At 40.5% G+C, this 21,286-nt stretch overlaps 1 protein-coding gene across 1 annotated transcript in view; it reads left to right on the top strand.

The window, feature by feature from the left end:
* Alk (anaplastic lymphoma receptor tyrosine kinase) overlaps positions 1-21,286 on the top strand; it is a 701,863-nt gene that overhangs the window by 220,017 nt on the left and 460,560 nt on the right. The window contains exon 3 of the mRNA XM_005400546.2: positions 8,139-8,303. Within this exon, the coding sequence (XP_005400603.1) occupies positions 8,139-8,303 (165 nt within the window). The remainder of the gene's footprint in view (positions 1-8,138; positions 8,304-21,286) is intronic.

Genomic DNA, 21,286 nt, shown 5'->3' with positions numbered 1-21,286 from the left:
TGGCAAGCCCTATAGCATCCCTGACCTCAGTTGTTTCATCTCAGATGGTGTGCAGTGTGCTGTAGGCCTATGAAGTTGTGAAGTTCTGACAAATCCCTTGAGAAAGGGAGACCCTGGCTCGTGACTTCATGTTGTTGGCTGTTGAGGAAGTTCCCTTGAGCAGGGTACAGTCCTCAAGGGCTGACAGTGTTTTGAAAATGCTGGTGTCTCCAGCTCTGTTTAATGAACTGTAACTTCAAATACAGATGCCTCTAAAGGCCAAGTGTAAGAGCATTGCCGCATATGCCTGGCACTTCCTGTGATTCTTTATTGAATATACAAAGTAGGCTTGTCAGGAATACATTGGCATTTGTGTATGTCACAGAACAAACCACTGCAGCTGTATGTGCCAGCACATCAAGCCTGAGGAAATGAGAGCTGGTTGTTCAGTGACTGTGACATTCACCCTGGCACAGGCCTGTTGCTCCCTGGAAAGGTGACATTTGGAAAGTCCTTCTCAGCCAAAAGGAACGTAGTGTGCTACAGACTTTGATCAGACTTTGGATGAGTCTTTTCCCCTGCCTGGGTCTTGGATTTTTTTCCTGTCTAGCGCAGTAATTGACCTCAATGTCACTGTAAGTTCTAACGGCCTCTGACTCTAGAAATATCATCTAAGGATACCATCCTTTTCAAGGGATAGTAAAATACCAGAGGAATGGTCATCCACTATCTCCCACTTCAGACTGGCAGCTGGAATATCCCACGTAAGTCCAATTCTCAAGACAAACACCAAGCTTTGGTAAAATATGCAAATTCTGCATCAGCCAATGCCAGTTGAGAATTTCTTCATTCCAAGCATATGAGCTTTCAGCAGTTCTGGGATGTTAGTGTTGTCACTGAGGTGACTAAGTCTTGGAAAAAACGAGTGCTTCACATTACGCAGCATCCAGCCAGGCTGAATGTCACAGTCACTGAGCCACCAGCTCTTACTTCCTCAGTCTTGACAAAGCTTTGGAATCAAAGCTTGTGCTCTCTTCCTGTGAAACAATCATGATAATATTAAAGTTACTTAATAAATATTAATGAACAAAAAATATGAGCATAGAAATACAGGGGTACCTCAGTTCATGCATTCAGTTCTCTCCATAATTCTGGCTACAAACTGCACTGGACAAGAATGAATCAAATTTCCCAATAAGGTCGACATTGAACCTAATCACTGAATTTAATTCAGTTCTGGTTCAGCTCGGTTTGTGAGCAGCCTCATGGAAAGAATCAAGTTTGTGAACTGAGGTACCACAGTACAGGAAAAGATTATAAGATTGTTGAGGACACAAAAGACAAGCACTGAACAAATGAGGACAATCAGACACAATGTTAGGCTGTCTGCACCCTAGCAGTTAAACACTGCGTCTAGATAACTAGAAAGAAAATGCTGAATAAGCAGTTTTAGTGAGAAAATAACCCCAAGACAAAGTGGCAATCATATTCCCAGATTTTAAACCAGTAACAAGCCTGATAATTTTTACAGGTGTGGATCTAACAGTTCAGCTCAATGACTCTCTTTTGGGCCTCATCCTATGGCCGTAGAAAGCTTGCCCAGTTCACCCTCACTTTTTCCAGTGGGACCACTTACCTGACCCAGGAAGCATAGCAGAGAGCTGAAAGTTGCAAAGGAACCTAGCCAGGAGCTTTGAGTCCTTAGCTTCACTGCATGTGGCTTTGGCTGCCGGAGCCATACACTTCTTCGGATTAGGATTTATCTTGACAGTGTGTACTCTGGCTCAGTCTTCACCTAGGGGATCCCCGTTCTGGCTTTGTAAAGATAGTACTGGGGCCTTCAGAGATAGCCAAGACACCCTGGCTCTTGCCCTGCCGCAGTCTTGGCACTGCTTGTTCTTTTAGGTATCCAGTTACTTATATAACTTGTTGCAAATCTGGACTCCTATTTCTGCCTGTGCATCTGACTGAGAGAAGCTGTTTCTGCTGCCTTTTCAGATCAATATCCTCTATTCGTAGGATACTCACCTACCTCTGTGTGTGTGTGTGTGTGTGTGTGTGTGTGTGTGTGTGTGTTACTGGAAATCAAACCTAGAGCCTCAAACATTGTTAGATGAGTGGTCTGCCACTGAAGTAACCCCAAGCTCTGATTGTAAGATACAGAAATCAAGGCCTCAGGGTTCATAGGAAGCAGCACATCAGAGAAAACCCATCCAGTCACATCCTAGCAGGTAACCACAGGTGTGACTTCACTTCTCTGAGTCCCAAGGTCTTCATATATTAATTGGGGACAAGAATCCAACATACTTCCTAGAGATCGAATAAGATAAGTGGTGCAAATGGTCTGGCATCACGTCTGACCCCAGTGAGCCCACAGTAAATGCTACTGATTCCAAATATACTTCCTCCAAGTCTGCAAGGAGCTCCTCCCCATGTGGCTAGGAGTCTTCTGTAAACATAGCAAACAGTGCTGCCAGAGACAGGAGGAAGTCAGACCCTCACTGTGACTTCTGAGACAGTTATAATAAGAGACAATAAATGAAGAAGGGTGAAGTATTGTGGGATTCATTGACATAGAATCTTCCCTCTTTCAATGACTTTGCAGGATTTGCTTCCAAATCTGATAGTGTGTCCAGGCTGAGAGACATCCAATAAGCTTATGTAGATCTGTTGAGCTTTAAAGCCCCTCCCATCCTGTGGTCACCTGGAGAATGGCTGATCTTGAAATTTCTTAAAAACTAAAGGTGGCTGCTGCTCCCTTACCCTGAAATTGATTCAAGGTCACTTAGAAAACTTGTGGGAAGTCTCTGAGTTTATAGGTTAAGGATTAAAGTGCACAAAGGGCCACTTTGGAGAGTTTCTGGCCAGTCTGAATACAAAGCATTGTTGGATTTTCTAAGTCTGCCCAAGGGGAGGCTCACTTGTCCAAAGCACATCACATGTCTCCGTTCCTTCTCTATTGTATATGGAAAACACCTGGAAATCATATATGATCTCTCTTGAGTGTCTGGGTCTGGCACATAGCTTTGACTGCAAAGCCTCTATCACTGTCTGAAAAGCTGATGCTGGCTTCCTAGGCATTCCGCTTGGCATGGCTGCTTTGGTATTAGTGGTGTCATACATTCCTAGAGACCAGATTTCCAACACAGGTTCTGAGTATTTTAGATGGATGGTCATTACCACCCACTCTACAGCCAAGAGGTCTGATAAGGAGATCATGCATCTGTTTGGGCAGACTGTCACAGAGCATCTCTCGTCAGTGTCCACAACGTTCTCCTGAATGGCTGTGTTACACACTCAAACAATGTCTTTCACTACCTGATAATACATTCAGATTGTGTGACTCAGACCCTGTAAAGTTTCAGGATCTAGGCACATACTGCTAAGGTCTCTCTCTCTGTCTCTGTCTCTGTTCTACTCATGGTCACTCATTGTGAAACAAGCATCTGTAACTTGTCTGACTTGGTTTTTGTGATTCTTTAAGACTCTGGAGGGAAACTGAGTCCCCTTTGACTGTGATGCATGTTCAGCTTCCTTTCATGGGATATTTGTCTCCTGAGATGACCGGCTCTTGTTCAGGGATAGCCACTTCCCAGTGGAGACAGAAAGAGTGAACGTGACTATGTCTGCCCATCAGGGGCTTAGAGTCCCAGATCTCCAGAGATGGAAAGCACACCATTGGCTGTGTACTCCTTTCCTCCCAGTTTTCAAGGATAAGAAATGAGACATAGAGAAGGGAATAGACCTGCTGGGTCCCTCAGCTGCTGGATGCTGGACTGAAACCTTTACTGCCTTACTAAAGACTGTTCTCTTCATAGCATTTGGCACTTCTCTCGGTAGGCAGATCCTTTCCAGAAGTGCCCATTGAGTTATATTTCTCCCATTGTGAAACTGAGAAAAAGGTCAGTAGCAGTTGTTTCAACTATATAATCAGCAGGTTCTGAGCAATCTCCTCTCCTCTCCTCTCTTCTACTCTTCTCTTCTCTGCTCTATTCTCCTCTCCTGTCTTCTTCTCTGTTCTCCACTCTCTTTCCTTCCTTCCTTTCCCCTTCCTTCCTTTTTTCCTTCCTTCATTCCTTCTTCCCTCCCTCCCCACTTCTTTCCTTCTTTCCTTCCTTACTTCCTTCCTTCTTTCCTTCTTTTTACATTTTTATTGACACACAATAATTTTCTTTTTCTAATTGTTGTTTCTCAATGGTCAGATTTTCCTGGATCAAAGTGGGTATATATAGCAAGATTGAAATCTCTGGATCCTTCCGAAGGTCATAGTCAATTTGCAAATGGGCCTGATACTGAGAAAATATAGAAGCCTTTGCAGCTATGGAAAGTTTGCATACTTTGGATCTAAGAATATCCAAACTAAAGCTTGTTACAAGATGTTCCTTCATTCTTTGATTTATTCTTTGGCCCTGCATTGAGATTCTGAAGCTATGGAAGAGTAATGGCAAACACTGAGTTTGCAGAATTATCCTGTCCGAGGTCTCATGTTGCCTCTGCATTGGGATACTCCTTTGATCTTTGGGAAGTAAACTCTGAAAAGAAAACATCATCTACTTCTCAGTGTTGTTCTACAGATTAAATATGGTGAGATAAGAAATGTACTTAGCACACCGGCTGGCAGACAGCCAGAGAGGCATGCTCAGTGAAGGGTCTCCCGTCTCTTTCCTTGGGTGGCCCCTGCCTCTACCATGGGGTTGCTTAAGACTGAGTACTTCACTGAAACCCTCTGTCTCTTGGGGAAAGAAATTCTTCAATCACTACTACGCAGGCCCCTAGTCAAAGAAGAGTAGTGAGAGGGATTCCAGAAGCACCCCAGATCTAGAACCTCTTGGAAACATCCTATATGTCCATCAACAGATGAATGCATAAAGAAAATGTAGTAGTGATACACAATAGAGCACTACTTTGCAATAAAGGACAAACTTGAGTCATTTGTAGAAAATGGATGCACCTTGAGACCATAACATTAAGTGAAGTAAATCAGACACACAAGCATAAGTATCACATGGTTTCTCCTATATGAAGAACTTAACATATAAATATAGTATGAAATAAAAGACAGGTAACAGTTAAGAGAGGAAAAAAGCTATTGTAATTAGCACAAAGTGTCCTTCGACATAGTACAATCATCTTATGGGTTTTATGTTTTTTATCCTATTAGTATGGTTTTTAATCTGAACATAGGATAATTAACTCTTCAGGTCTTGTAAGATAAGTCAATCTGATGCTGGCAGAATAAAAGCGGGGTGTAGGGAAGGGGGAAAAGGATTGAAATGTGTTGTGTGCATGTATCAATTTCCCACAGTGAATGTCATCATTATTTACTGCAAGCATATATTCATAGAAGTTTTTTAAAGAAAGGAAAGGCCGGTGGAAAAGGAAACTTAACCTGATGTTGTTAGAGAAAATGAATCCCAAGTATTGTTGCCCAAAAGTACTGAGGGTGACCTGAAAGAGGGAAGAAAAAATTTCCTCTGAATGTTTTATGAGAAATTAAAATCAAGAGTGTAGAAAAGCCTAACACAGTTTCAACCAAGTGAGCAATAGTGTTAAGTCCACTCTTTTTAAAACAAGAGAGTACAGATTTGACCCTTACAGAGAGGATGCCTTGGAGCAAGAATTTTAAAAAAGACTCTTTGTGTAATCTTGGGGGTTACATGCTTGTTTTGTTAGGCAAGGTCTGACCCAAACACAGCTGATCATGACACTCCACAAGTTCAAAGATCCAAGAACGGGCGACGTTTAGTATTGGCACTGTGCATTCTATTGTCCAACAGTGCACACTGACCGGCCAGTGCCTGACTTGGTTCTGTCCTAAGCAGAGCTTTGGCCGGACGTGAACTGTCAAGATACAAGGCAGCTGCAGAAGGTGACACTTGTGGAAGTTGAGAAAGGCACCTACAGTTGTCAATACGGAATGGGAGTGATGGATAGCACTCTTTCTCTCCTGTCTTTTCACATGACAATTCACCCATGTCTGTCTGTCTTTTTGGCCATTCCCAGAGGAGCCTTATGTAAGGTCACACCTTTCCTTTTGAGAGTCATTCTGATGTTGCAAAATACAAAGTGTAGGGTGCATTTTCTCCTTGCATTCTGCTGTCACAACCAGGTGTTTGGCAAGCACGTTCAGATTCCTGAACATCAACTGTGTGCATAGTAGCAGTGCAGCCAGGAGCAGATAGAATCTCCTGGGCCAATAAAATACACAGGTATCAATGGCATGTCAACTCAAACAAGGCAAGAGCTATAATTTCAGCTTGCCATTATAAAGGTGAATTGTCCGAATCATGAAAGGCCGAGTGGTATTAACCTTAGGACCAGAAAGACGGCAGCTCCTAGAGAGCAGCTGAGAACATAAATCTCTACTGGCCAAGAAGCAGAAAGATACTTAATGGAAGTGTAATTGAAGGATTTTTTTTTTCCTCCTTCCTTAAGCTTAGATAGTTTGGCTGGTGTCACTGGGAATTATCTTAGCTCCTACTCCAGGCAGGGCCAGCTGCCTATGCATGTTATTAAAGAACCATCAGTGAGGGGCGGTCTGTGCTAGAATCAGCCCCACTTCTCTGCTCTGTCCTGAAATTCCCAAAACCAGACTTGTCTTGGTGGTGGAGGAAGCAGTGGCCCCTAAAGCAGCTGTTTAAAAGCACAAATGCTAATTGGGGGTTAGCACCCATTAGTGCAGTACTACCACACAGATTGTTGTATCAAATTAGCTAAAACCCTTCTGAGAGCAAGGACTTTGGAATCATAATAAAGTTCAGTGGAGAAGGAACTTTAGAAGACATCTGGTCTAGATCTTCTGTTTGAGACACTTGAGGCCCAGAAAGGTTAAGTGATTTATTGAAGGTCACCAGAAAATCAGTGGCAAAGCTGGAGCAGAGCCCAGTTTTCACTAGGTGCTTTTGTTTCCCAAATCATCTCATTTATAAACCCTTTGTTTTACAGTTGAGCAAAATAAAATTTACCCATGAGAAATGATGAGCCCAGCCTGGACCCCAACCACATATCCCATATTTCTTGTCCAGTATTCTGTTCTTTATGTCACATTATCTCTTTTTCATAGCCATGCGATTGAGGGGAAGGGTGAAGTGGCAGGTGGCTGAATGGTTTGCATTTTAGTACATCTTCTGTTAATCCATCTGTAAGCCTGGAGAGCCTACCATGTGCAAGGCTCTTCAGCCACTCTGGGTAATGGACAGTAAGGTGGGGAATAGAGAAGTGAGTGGTATGGGTACCCCAAAATTGGAGCAAATATGGGATAATTGAGCCACAAGATGATTTCACCATAAGAATCACACAGAAAAATCATAAATGTCCCAGAAGATGGTCTCTTCTTGCCTCTGTTTGACTCTTCCAACCCATTGACCTTACCCAGTCCTTCTCTAAGAAAGAGGAAACTCTGATTTATTCCTGTAGCCTTGGCCTTCTTCACTGGCAGGGAGATTGTAGGGTGCATTACAGGGCTGGTAGAGCAGGGCTTTGTGCGTAACTTCCACTCTTTTTTACCTCTTTCTTAGACAGACAGGGCAGAGCCTGGCTAGAATCTCTCCTGAGTATGAACTGTATGTAGATCTTAATGTGTTACCACCAGGTCTCCTGGAAAACTCAAGAAGTAGATACCACCATCCCCAATGTACAGTGATGAAATTGAGGGCCAGAGAGTTTACTTTTTCAGAGCCAGACTTAGAGTGAAATCTAACTGATTGCTCAGGCAGGCCCCCCTCACGTGACCTCCATGTCCTCTCCCTTCACCAGGTAGCCAAGGGCACAGAGCTTCTCACTGTGTAGTCTGTTAGCTCTTTGGTTTATGAACCTTCTCTGAGGATACCTCCCATACGTGAGTTATAGGAAGGATGCATTTGTTTTTCTCTTAGTGTCCTTTGTTTCTTTCTTTCTTTCTTTATTTATTTGGTTTTGGTTTTTCTCCAGTACCGGGAACCGAACTCACGACCTTGCGCTTGCCAGGCAGGCGCTTTTGCCGCTGAGCTAAATCCCCAGCCCCTCCTTTGTTTCTTTATAGAGCCTAGTCACCAATGGAACTGACAGCTCACTTCCCCTAGATAGGTGGAAGGTTGTGAATGAGGTTAAGCCCAACTTTCTGGAGTAAAAGGGCCATATTTGGGAAACACTCTTCCACTAACTCTTAGCTATCATTGCAGGTTTGGAGTGCAGCTTTGACTTCCCTTGTGAGCTGGAATATTCTCCTCCACTGCATGACCTTGGGAACCAGAGCTGGTCCTGGCGCCGTGTACCCTCTGAGGAGGCCTCCCAGATGGATTTGTTGGATGGACCTGAAGCAGAACGTTCTAAAGAGATGCCCAGAGGTAAGGGTAGAAGCTGTTGGAAAGTGTCTTGGATGGGCTAGCACTAGGCTGGTGTGCCCTTTTTCTGTCTGAAATGATGAGGCTTTTCTATAAGTCTCTGTCCTGTTTTCTTTGAGATCTGTTATATATGTTATATAAACTGGGAACTGTGTAAGTCTGTCTAATGACAAGTTCAGCCCAACCCTTTCCTCTTTTACTAAGTAATAGACATAGGATTTCATAACTCTCTTCTATGCAGATTTTCCCAAGGTAAGATAGAGAAAAATATGCTTATATCTCAATTTGTTATGGGGTTGCCAAATAAAGTACAAGATATCTGGTTAAATTTAAACTTAAGGTGAACAACAAATGATTTTTAGTGTAAGTGTCTCTCGTGCAATTGTTAGAATGTACTTTACTAAAAGCTATACCAGTTATACTAAAAACTTTAAATGTGATTGAGTGTCCTACATTTTTATTTCCTAAATCTGGCACTCTTAATTTGGACGGTGAAGCAAAACTAGGTTAAAGTTTGTTTCAAAGCTACTCATGAATATTCAGGCTGCACATTTGTTTTGCATGCTGCTTCCAGTAGTTCTTGGCTGTTTATGAACATCCCCTTCTGAATTAATCAAGGTCCAAACAAGGTAGACTCAGAATGAACTTGTTACAAATTTGTAGTGGTTTTAGAGAGAGATGCAGATGTACTAAGCTCTGGACCAGCCTTCAGGTCCCTCTGGTATTGTCAGAACTTTGTCATTTTTATCAGCCAATCAGAAAAAACACAGTATGTTATTGCCATTTCAATTACCATGAGAGTTTTTTTAAAATAAATTCTTATAAGTCACCCAGGCGATTCTGAGATATAGCTATTCTTATACTTGTGACAAGGGCATTCTTCCAGATTTAATCCACACATTAGGGCTCCTAAATTCCTGGATTCAAAAAATTCTGCTAAGCCCAAATTGACAGGCTGTGTCTCTGTTTTGGGCAAAGAAATACTAATTGAGGTGATACTGAGCTTACTGGACATTCAGAGTAGGACTTACAGTTTACAAAGCACTTCTACCTCTGCTGTCCCATTGGGTTTGAATTTTGTGAGGGAAAAGGGCAGATGAAGAAGCTAGGCCTCAGAGAAGGGGGCTGACGGAACCAAAAACAAACAGATCATTCTTCTGGGCCCAGGGTAAATGTTTGTTGTGATGAGTCCTAGATGAGGGAACTTTCTGCCATATCATGTTTCCATCTTTGTAGCGAAAACTACAGCCAGAGCTTGCTCCATGGCTGAGTAGTTAAGGGTGATTACCTCAGGCTCACATAACCCAAGAGCTTAACAGGAACAGGGCTCAGGTAAGCTGATGGAGGTGACACAAAGGTAATTAATTCTCTCAGGTTTATGTTATACATCAGCTTTGAGCCCGGTCATAACAATGGAACTACAAGACACCTTTCCTTTCCATACATTCCCTAAGCTGATCTTTTCTGTTTTTGTGACTCTCTTGAGATTGCCTAATGTTGATTTATATTTTAAAGTACTTTTATTTGGGTACTGATATGTAGCTGAGAGGTTCTTAACCCAATAATGCATCCAAATCTTTTTAAAAAGTTATGAAAAATACTTGGACCCCAGAGCCTAAGATTTAAATTCAACAGATAAGCTATGGAGATTAGGAATGTGCATATTTTAAAATTTTATTATGACATCTAGCATGTGCAAACATGCAAAGATAACATGTACACATAGGCTAAAGATTGCAGTAAAACTACCGTCTCCATTCTTATGACCAAGCATAAGAGTTAGAATGCTATCAGTCCCTTGTCCTCCACCTGGATCACAGATTTCTCTCCTTCCTCAGAGGTAGCCACTATCCTGTATTTTGTGTTAATAATTCCTTTGTCTTGCTTTATGGCCTTATTGCCTGGGTTTATAGTTCCAAACCTCATGTTGATTAGATTTTCATATTCGGTACTTTTTAATATCAGTGGAATCATACTGTTCTTTTGTGATTTTTCTCTTTTGATCCAGGGCTCATTATTTTGATACCATATTGAATCTGTTTGTGAAAATACTACAATTTCTTTGGCTGTATTGGTCTGTATTTGAGTTGTGACCTGGTTTTGGCAGTTGCAAATGACACTACTATAAGTAGTTTTGCACATGTCTCTTGGTATACATGTCCAAGAGTTGCTTTAACAGAGGGTGGCAGGGATGGTGCATTCTCCATTTCATTAGATCCTGTAAATATGTTTTCCCAGTTGGAAACACCACTTTATACTATACTCTCCCATCATTGATGTATTAGTGTTCTTTCCCAAGACTTTATGTTCAATTGCTGGTATTGTCAGAACTTTGTCATTTTTATCAGCCAATCAGAAAAAAACACAGTATCTTATTGCCATTTCAATTACCATGAGAGTTTTTTTTAAATAAATTCTTATAAGTCACCCAGGCGATTCTGAGATATAGCTATTCTTATACTTGTGACAAGGGCATTCTTCCAGATTTAATTCTATTCAACCACCCCCCTAGGGATAGTTCTAAATTTTAATGCCTAACCTCTAGAAACATATCTTTGGTCATTGTACATTTTCTTTTTTTTGTTTGTTTGTTTTTTTTGGTTTTTCTCCGGTACCGGGAACCGAACTCACGACCTTGCGCTTGCCAGGCAGGCGCTTTGCCGCTGAGCTAAATCCCCAGTCCCGGTCATTGTACATTTTCAATGATATTTATATTCTAAAGATTGATTGTGATCACATTTCAGTGAGATCAAGAGAGAAGGACAAGTGACATGTGTGTTTTTTTGGGAATTCCACAGACTTTGTGGAGTCAGACATTATAAATTTGACAGTTGGTCCTTTTAAAATGTTTAAACAGTTCCGATAAACTGCGCATTGTCACTCTGTGACCTGCTTCTTCCTCATCTTCCACCTTGTGATCTCTGGCATATGTGTGTCACACTGAGTGCTGTGAAAACAGGAAGAAGGGCAGGAAGGGAGGGAGACAAAAATAAATCTTCACTTCTCAGTGCTTCTTAGTGTGGGAACATATTAATACCCTTACGATTTTATGAGGCTTGGTGCCATGGGTCAGTACGCGCACTATATGCAGACCTTTTCTCATTAGATGAGTCAGTCAAGATTGGAATGTCCATTTTTTAAGTCAATGTTGTTAACTTTCATCTCTCTGAAAAGCGTCACTTCTATCATCTGGTAGTATGTAGTATCCCTTGGGACAGGGATGTAAACAGCCATAGCAAAAGCCACTGTGGACACAATAGTCTTCTTTATGCAGCACTTTGATGAACAAGCACATGTCAACATACCTAGGAGGCATCACCTGCTGTTACAAACGTATCCTTATTCTTTACATTCTAAAGATTGATTGTGATTAGAGTTCAATGAGATCAAGAGAGAGAGGGACAAGTGACCGGTATGTGTTTTTGGGGAGGAATTCCACAGACCTTGTGGAGTCAGACATTATAAATTTGACAGTTCATCTTTTTAAAATTTTTAAACAGTTGCAATAAACCGTGCACTGTCACTCTCTGACCTGCTTCTTTGTGGGAACTAATGAAAGGATCTGTACTCAAAAACCATTGATCAGTCATGGAAACAGAGAGATCTGCTTTCCAATCACTTCAGGGACTGCTTCTACCATGACATGGAGGGGTGTTCAGAACTTCCAATAATGGGACTGTCATCACTTTTTGAATCAGTTCATCACATCGCTACTTATTCCCTGAAGTAGGATCATTCCTCATTAAGCAAGCTGTTCTTGTAATGTTCCTTGCTTTTCAAGCAAAAAGGTAAGGGGGCCGAGAGTGACAATGACATGCCCAGTCTGTGCAGTGACAAAATGAGGACTCACATTCCAACCCTAGTGCCCCAGTCTTTAGAACTGCAGTTTTTCTGTGGCTGGCAGAAAATGTGCTTATAATGGAGATGAGGAGGAGTAATGGGGCGCTCTTCAGGATCCTAGAATCACTGTTTTATTTTTCCTTAACTAAACATTTACTGGTTGGATAGTATTTAGACTATTGCAGTATTTCATGGGATAAAGAAAAGCCAGAAAAAGGCAGAAAGATAATACTAATCATATAGACAATGAACTGTAAGAGTATACATTTTAGATGTTCTGAATTTATGGCCCCTGTAGCTGAGACTAATAAGGGACATACAATTCAGAGTAGCAAGATGATAAAAAATGATCATGTGATGGACATAATTTTATAAATTAATAAAACCTTGAGGAATCAACAGGTTGAGGCGTTCTGTGACCTTTTAAGAAGAGCCATGGGCATTTTTGATATATGCTACTTCTTATGTTTTAGAATGTTGTCAAGGGAACACATTTTTCTTCTTCCATCAAGTCAAGATTTTGAATTCTAGCATAAGCCCTAGATTAAAAATGGAAAACACATGATCAGTCCATCCTAAAACCTGCCTCTCCAGTTGCTCACTCTTATGCATGCATCGGAAGAACGGGGTTAGACTCAGTGGTGAGGACATTTGCAGTCTTCAACTCAATTCTTCCAAGGCGTTGATACTCAGATTTTTGCTTTGCTTTATTGTGAGGAGGGAGGGCCTTCATGGAGCACAGCTACTGAAGCTTTTCTGTTCATCAAGATGGTTTAGTTTTCAAAAGGTTGAGAAACATTGCGCTGGAGCCCAGAAGCCACTAAGAACATCTCTGCACATGCCTAGATTATTACATCGCCAGAATGGGGTCTTTCAGTCCCCTGCTGCAGCACCCTTGGGTGATGGTTTTTTATAGTTGTTATAGGAAATTCATGAAAACTAAGTGGTTTTAAAAACCCAGACACATATTTTTTTTCCCAGTTCTGGAAGCCAAATAGTTTGAAGTCAAGGTGTCAGCAGAACTGATACCTTCGGAACGAGAGGCTCTAATGAGCGCTCATTTCATGTCTCTCTCCTAGCTTCTTGTGGTTGCTAGCAATTCTTAGTGTTGCTTGGCTTATAGACATATCACTCTAACCTCTGCCTCTATTGCAACAAGGTATGCTCCTTGTAGCCTTGTCTCAGATCTGTCTAACATAGAGAAATATGTCATTTGACTTAGATCCCATCTTAAATTCAGCATGATTTTGTCTTAGTATCCTTAATTGCATCTGCACAAATCCTATTCCAATAAGGTCAGCTTTACAGATACCAGAAGTTAGGGTTTGGACATAGCTTTTGGACGTGTCTACACCTTGATATTTTCCCATTGCAGCTGGGCTGGCATATGGATCCCATAGGTTTCTCCGACCCATCAGGAGTTCTCAGATCCATCAGGAGTCTATAGTTAGGCAGGTTCAGAGAAGCCCAGATTAACACCAGCATTTCTTATACTTCCTCCAACTCCTTTCCCCTCCCTAAGGGTTTAAAATGTTTTTAAAAGACCCTTCTGAACCCTTCTCAAATAGACCCTGCTATGATTTGTGTCTGGATTTCCCCCCAAGCCTCGTGTGATCATGGGGGGGCAGGCTTTTCAGAGACGGCTGAATCAAGAGTTTGTGATTGATTCATGGTCCAATGCTGGGATTAAGGATGTCAGTGTTACACCCGCCCTAGGGCAGGTAACCTACATGCAATATAAGGGACTTGTGCCTTCTCTCCATCTCCCTCTCCGTCTCGCTCTCCCTCATTGCTTTTGCTGTCTTCCAACACCATGAACTGTTGCCCATTTGCCATGTGCCACCCTGGACTGGAACCTTCACAAACTGTGAGCTAAATAAGCATTGCCTCTTTTAATTGTGGGTGTTGTGTAGTTTGTCTCAGCAACAAGAAAAGTAACAAAGACAGACCCCACCCCAGGAGTAGCAGGAACTTGGACAAACCTTTGAGCTGTAAGTGATGCCTTGGGAAGGTTCTCTCAAGATACAGTCCTCTTTGCATTCACAGTCACTGCAGGCTGCAGCTAGGTAACTGGGTTGGTTCTGAGTCTCATGGTCTTGCTCCTGACCCTTTGGGTTGCTGATAAACATGACACGTGATATGATGAAAGTCTACCCAGCACTTCCTCCATTATCGATTGACCCTATCATAAGCCATCCATTCCTGCCTTCAGGCTTCATTTGCTGATTGAGCCTCTTCCAAGCATTGATTGTCACATGTGAATGGGTTTGCCACTTTCTGGACAGGTGAGTCCCAGAAGAAGGGGAGAAGGTTGTCCTCAAAGATGAGGACAGGCTATCAGTAACGTAGAGATGGAAGGAACTTGGGAGCTGGAGAATCACTGAGCTTTTCCTGAGAGTACCACCCTGGCCCCACCCCACTGGGTGAAAATGTGCTAGTACAGGCTTCAAGTCCAATGTCTAAGTGCACAGGAAACCCTGTGGGTCACCTGGGTAATGAGAGTCAGTAATCATGTTTCACTTTGTCTGTGTGACCAACCTTTAGGGGATAGCTCTGGTTTTAGAAGGACATTGAAGTCATGTGGCACCCTAGAAGGAGAAAAGAGGAACTCCTGCCCAGCTGTACTTGTCATGTTAGATTCTCCAGGCTAGAGAACCTGAGAGGAGACTAGTATGGTGGGCAGATCACACATATGTACATACACACATGCACACACATAGCCTTTCTCCTTAGGACCTGTGCATATTTTGTCTTGCATGGCGAAAATCTTTACAGATGAGATTATCCTGGATTATCCAGGTTGACCAGAAACATTCATGAAGGTCCTGGTGGGTGAAATAAGGAAGTAGGATAGTAATCAGAAGAAGAATGCAAAGATAGAAGCAGAGGTCTGAGAGAAGAGGGAAAGAGAGAAAGAGGAAGGGAGCGAGAAAGACAGAGACAGATATACAGAGAGAGGGACAGAGAGAGAGAGAGATTGGAGAGAAGTGGGGAGAGAGGAAGAGATTTGAAGATACTAAGATGCTACACAGCTGGTTTGATGATGGAGGCCCTGAGAAAAGGAATGCAGGATGCTGCAGAAGCAAGGAAAGACAAGATCACAGACCATTTCACCCTGGAAGAGTAGACTTCTGATCTCCAGCCTATGAAATCTTGTGTTATTCTGTGAAGATTTGTGTTGTTCTATGCTACTGTTTCTGATATTTTGCTGCAACATCGATGGAAATAAAGAAAACTACTTTTGACCAATGACAGAAGAAGAGTGATACGCTCTTGTGACGAGGGCCAGAACTTATAAAAGGCACCATTCTGGAAGGGACCACATTCAGAGAACTGACTGGATCTTAGAGAAGCTGACCTAATTTACTGTAGGTGTCCACTGAGTTATTATTCACTGAGTCCGCTCGAATGTGAATAGAGTAAACCTCTTTGTATCCTCCAGAAACAGGATAGAAATACTCTGCAGTAGGAGAGTTGAAGTTCGACCTAAGCAAATGCTTATGGACCAAAAGCGCCTCAGGAAGGGGCCTGGAGAAGGCATATTTCTGGAAACGGTGAGACCGGGATGAGGCTACTACTTCACCTGTGGAAGGAGCCCAAAGAAGTTGTGGTGACTATGCAGAGTATACTTTCTGTGAAGCACCTCTCTGTGATAGCAGAGGAGGGAATGAAACCACACATACAGAGACTGGATGGGCTGCTGACTGGGTCAGGAACAAGCCCTGACTTCTGCCCCAAGGGAAACTGGAAAGAGCTAGGGACTTCAAGGTGCTTTTCTGTCTGCATTCATGTTTGGTTCTCACAGCATGGCAAGACGGGTATTATCAGTGTCCCTAACTATAAATTGGCAAACTGAGGCTAAGTAGTGAGCTTCCAAGAAAGGAAACTGGGTCTCTCTTATTCATTGCCATGTCCAATATAAAACAGACATTCATTAAATATTTCTTAACCAATACTTGGGAACAGAGAGATGAAGTACATGGCTCAAATCTATAAAAGCTGGTATATGGCAGAGGCAGATCTTGACTTAGTGTTTAAACACTGACCCTTATGTTCTTTCCATTATATTAAAACTCCCTAACATGTAATGGTTCTTGGGCTACTCCCACAAACACACATCCTCACTAGATGTCTGGCAGTGCATTCAGGGCATCACATACATGCCAGTGATGCTGGGGTAATTCTCTGTCCTATGACACAGCCCGTTTATGTCCATCCGGCTGTCTGGTAGCTACAGACAGAGGTCTTAGGAAACTCATTGTCACCTGTGTCTTCTTTGCAGCTTGCCAGAGTGAGGGGTGTGGCCCTAGCATAAAGGTTACCATCCAGGCCACAGATGATTCAATCGGTGTGAGAAAATGGAATCAGATTACTGAAATCAGCTAGGATGTTCACAGTACCCCCCTACACACATGCCTGCACACACATACATACATACATACATACATAAACACATACACACATACACCTTGCCCTTTTAGAATTAGAAGAAGCACTGTTCTAATAGTTGGGAGTGGTAGACCAGCTTTACTTTCTTAATTGATGAATTGAGTGGGTAGGATCAGATAATCCATAAAAGTAGGTGTAGCGGTCTTATTTCCTCACTTCCCCTTATTACAAAGCTTTTATTAGTGTTATATGGATTTCTTAGCCTCATCGATTTGTAAATATCAAATAGTTCAGATAAGAAAACATCCTAAAGAAGCATGGGCTCTGTTTAAGAAAAGCCATGAACCACTCTGAATTTATGCCTGAAGAGATGTTAAGGAAAGTCAAAGCCTTGCAAGAAGGATAAAATAAAATCTCTTGAATGGGTTATAACTATAGTATAATCCCTCTTAGAGTGGAGAGATAATCTTTACTCATTTGAGATGAAGAAAAACTGGTTTAATTTAAGTTGAAGAGAGACCTGGTGGTCTTTTTACCTCTTTGGCTCTCTTTTTTGACTTGTTATAAAAATCAATCAAAATAATGGATGAGAGGTCATTCTGTAAGCAGGAGAATTGCCTTGGAAAGAAACATGTGGCCCAGCCTGAGTCATCTCAACCATGGCAGCCTAAAACAAGAGGTTCTACTCTGTCTTGGCTTAATCTTGACCCTCCAAATAGGAGGTTTCTCAGTCCAGGTACCCATGTATGTCATATATAGGAGTGTCACTTTGTGGACTCAACAAAGACAATGTTCTGAGAATGAGCCTGCCCTCACAATAGTAACCATGTGTGTTTACAAATGAAATTGTAGTGGCCACTAAAAAAGAAATGCCTGTAGGTTCACATCTTGGTGTCCAGCATTCCCAGCAAAGAGACTGGTGAGCACCTAAACCTGGGTTCCTAAGGTTGTGTGGTTTAGGTTATTATTTTCTAAAGCATTATGATCTGTTATTGATTCATTCTACTTCTTAATTTAGGATTCTCAGTACTTTCTCACAGTCATGTTTGATCAAAGTACATTTGTTGGGTATCCTGTCTTTCTTAATCGATTTTACAGAAGCTGTTATTGCTTGAAAATAAGCTAGATGCTAGGATTACTTGTCAACAAAACTGACTGTATATGTGGTGTGACAATATTCCTATATCTCTGTTGTCTAGTACCCAGATCTGCATTTGTGTTCTGTTTGGCAATTTTCTTCTCTATGTTGGTCAATATTCTCTGCACTTTGACGCAATGTAAACAGTATTTGAAATATGTTTATGGGAATATAAATTATCTCAAGGTGCCTAAAATGGAAATGGTCTTTTGGTTGTATAGTGCCATGACACTATAGTAGGTATACATTAAATTCATGTCTGTGAGATCTTGGGGTGTCTCTTTTTAATCCCCTCATCTCCAATATTATTTGAGGTACATAAGTATAAAGTTTTATTAAAAATCTTTCCTTAAATTAGATGTGTCTCCTTTTCTAGGAATTCTTTGTTTTTTATTCAGTTATTAACATGATTTGTTTCCACCCTAAAAGTTTCCATTCTCTATTAATGCATACTCAGGGAGTCCAGCAGGAGAGAGATCAGTGTAGTCATTGCTATCCTTCTCATGTTCACGAACGTATGGTCTATTTGGAGTTTTAAATTAGTCCAAGAACACTGAGAATATTAAAGAGATAGGGCCATGAGAAATGAGTATTTTAAAGAAGGCAACTGTCTTAAACTGTTTGGCTAGGCAGTCCTTTGGAGATTACTCATAACTGTTCAGCCCCCATATGAGTACTTCATTATTTTCTTTTTACCATTTTTTGCTTTACACACTCTCTTCTGCCCCTTTATGAGCATGAGATTAATAAAGAGTAATTGTGTGACTGTGCTGGGTCAACAGTTGGTAAAAAAAACTTACCCTGCACCAGAAAAGTGCTGGGGGAATTTGAAAAGAGGAAAGAAAACAAGAGCCAATGTTCAGGGACACACTAGGATATACACTGTGAATTAGGCCTATTTGGAAAAAAAGTAAAGTAGATTCTCAGAGTACGAAAGTCTATGAAAATAGAAGTATCTCAGTGGTTACTTAGATTTAGGGGACAGGGATTGGGAGATGACAGTGACTAGGTAGAGTGTTTTGATTTGGGATGGCAAAAATGACCTAAGTTTGACTGTAGTTGTGGTTGTACAACTCTGTCAATGTACTGAGGTCTATTGACTCATACATTCTAAGTTTGTAAAGTGTGTGATATACAGAGTTTTGGTGTAATATAGTTGTTTTATACTTTTTGAAAGAGAAAATGTCTGATATTGCTAGCTAGAGGAATTAGTAAAATGTTGCTTTTCTAGATGGATACACTCCAGTGCTAGTACTCATGGTTGAACATGTGTCTTCTGTTCCTCTTCCCTCTCAAACATTCTCCCTTCAAATGCTTATGGTATCCTTCCCATTTACATCTCCAGAAGCATAATAAGCAGGACTTGCTGGCACACAAGCTAGATAGGATTTCTCAATGATAAAGAAAAACCCAGACACCTGTTGGCCTTTTGTGTGCCACACACAAATTGAAGAAACTTTACACGCTAGAGAAGCAAGCTCAGGTGCCTAAATTGATAACAGAGGTAAGCTAATTCCAAAAGCCAACAAGAATGAAGAAATAATTAGAACTATCCTGCAGTAGAAAAAAATATTTAAAAAGATGAGCTGAATAATTGAGTTATGTGTTCCTCAGGTCAAAGACAATACAGAAATTCAGTATATCCTTCAATAGAGAACCAGGTGTCAGATGCAGTAAAAATGGGTCTGGAAGGGATCTTGTGTTTATAAAGAGAATTTAGAAACTGAGTTTCTGACAGAAAAGTAATTACTAATACTCTTCCCAATTCCTCTGCAAGCAGCAGCAGCAACCTGCAACTTATTTTTTAATTCATGCTTTGATAAATGTATGTGTGAAATTATTGAGCTCATTTACTCTAGAAAATTAAATAAAACAATAAAATGAAAATAGAAGACAACCAAAGGGCATGAAATTAGTAGACTATTTGTGTGACTATGTGGGGTACCTCTAGTTAAAGGATTTAGCCTAAGCCAACAAAAAGGAGGGTGTGAGGGAAGGAAGAAACATGAGGCAATACTAAGTAACACAACTATATATCTTTGTATTAATAAGAAGAAAACAAAACATAAATATCCCTCCCTGTCTTTTCCAGGTGCATGGATGGATGCAATCCAGTGAACTAAGGAAACAATTCTATGATGAAAAATAAATAAAAAGAGAAGAAAATCTTATACACTGAAAATAAAAGATTATTGCTGACAGAAATGAAATATAATCTAACTAAAAAAGAAAAACATTACATTTTCATGAGTTGAAAAAACTAGTAATTTCAAGATGGCATATAGATTCCCAAATTGATTTATAAAGTCAGTGTAATCACCATCAAATTCACAACATTCTTTTTTTGTAGCCTAAAATATATGGAAACACAAGAGGTCAGAAATAGGTGATAGCATTTAAAAAGCAAACAAATTTGGGGTAATTATACTACCTGATTTCAAAACTTACTCTCTAAGCCAAGTAAATAAAGAGATTGAGCAAGGAGAAAAATAATTGAGAGTCTAAAAATAAATCTTTAATTCTTTATCAATAGACACTTTTTTTGATAAAAGTGCCTAGACAGCTCAGTGAGGAAAGAGATAGTCTTTTTAAGAAGTGTTCCTGGGATAATTGGAAATAATCCATATATAAAAGTAAACTTAGACTCTTACCTCACATTCTACATAAAAATTAAAATTGATCATGGATGTAAATATAAAAGTGAAAACAATGTTTTTTTTTTGGGGAAAAAAATATTTGTGACTTTCAATTAGAAAAAGTTATTAGATATAACACTAAAACCACAAATCAACAAAGGAAGAATTAATAACTTATACTTCATCAAAATTAAGAATTTTATTCTTCACAGACACTTAATAAAATGAAAAAAAGAACCATAAAAATGACAGAAAACATTTGCAAACCATATATAAAGAAATTGTATACATACTAAGTATGTAACTCATAACATCATTAATAAGAAACAAAACCAGTTAAAAATGAGATTCATTCCACTAACCTCAAAAGGGTTTAGTCAGAATTAAGGAAGATAATGCACTAAAGCTTAATTTGGCACAGTCTTAGCCATATGGTAAATATTCAATAAAGGGCATGATGGATATGCTCGGATGGATTTGCACCATCTTGTAAACAAACAAATAGAGATGCACAGGAAATGAAGTATTCAGAACAAAAGCAGTAGCATGGCTCAGGCTGTTTCTTGAAGTGTTCAAGGACTTAGAGCATTTCACAAGTGGACTTCACATTGAGTAAAGTGAAAATGCTGTTGATTTTTTTGTATAGTTGATCCATCTTTTTGTGACAGTGGGGTATTGAGATCCCCCAATACATTTATATTAGTGCTTATTTGATTTTTCATGCCCGTTAATATTTGTTTTATACAGTTGGATTGCATGGAATTTGTTGCATATATAGTTATGATTATTATCTTTGTATTGTTCCCTTTACAAGGTTGTAGTGATCTTCTTTATTTCTCTTAATCAGTCTTGGTTGCAAATTCATTTTCTCTGCAAATAGACTGGCTACCCATGTTTTTTCTGAGTTTCTGTCACATGGAGTATTGCTTTCCATCCTTGGACTTTCAGTCTGTGAATTTCCTTTTGTTTTAAGTGTGTCTCTT

This window comes from Chinchilla lanigera, unplaced genomic scaffold, assembly GCF_000276665.1.
Source record: "Chinchilla lanigera isolate Chin_1 unplaced genomic scaffold, ChiLan1.0 scaffold00068, whole genome shotgun sequence".
In the NCBI taxonomy this organism is placed as follows: domain Eukaryota; kingdom Metazoa; phylum Chordata; class Mammalia; order Rodentia; family Chinchillidae; genus Chinchilla; species Chinchilla lanigera.
Note: the sequence above shows the minus strand (reverse complement) of the source record. Positions and strands in the feature narration are given on the sequence as shown.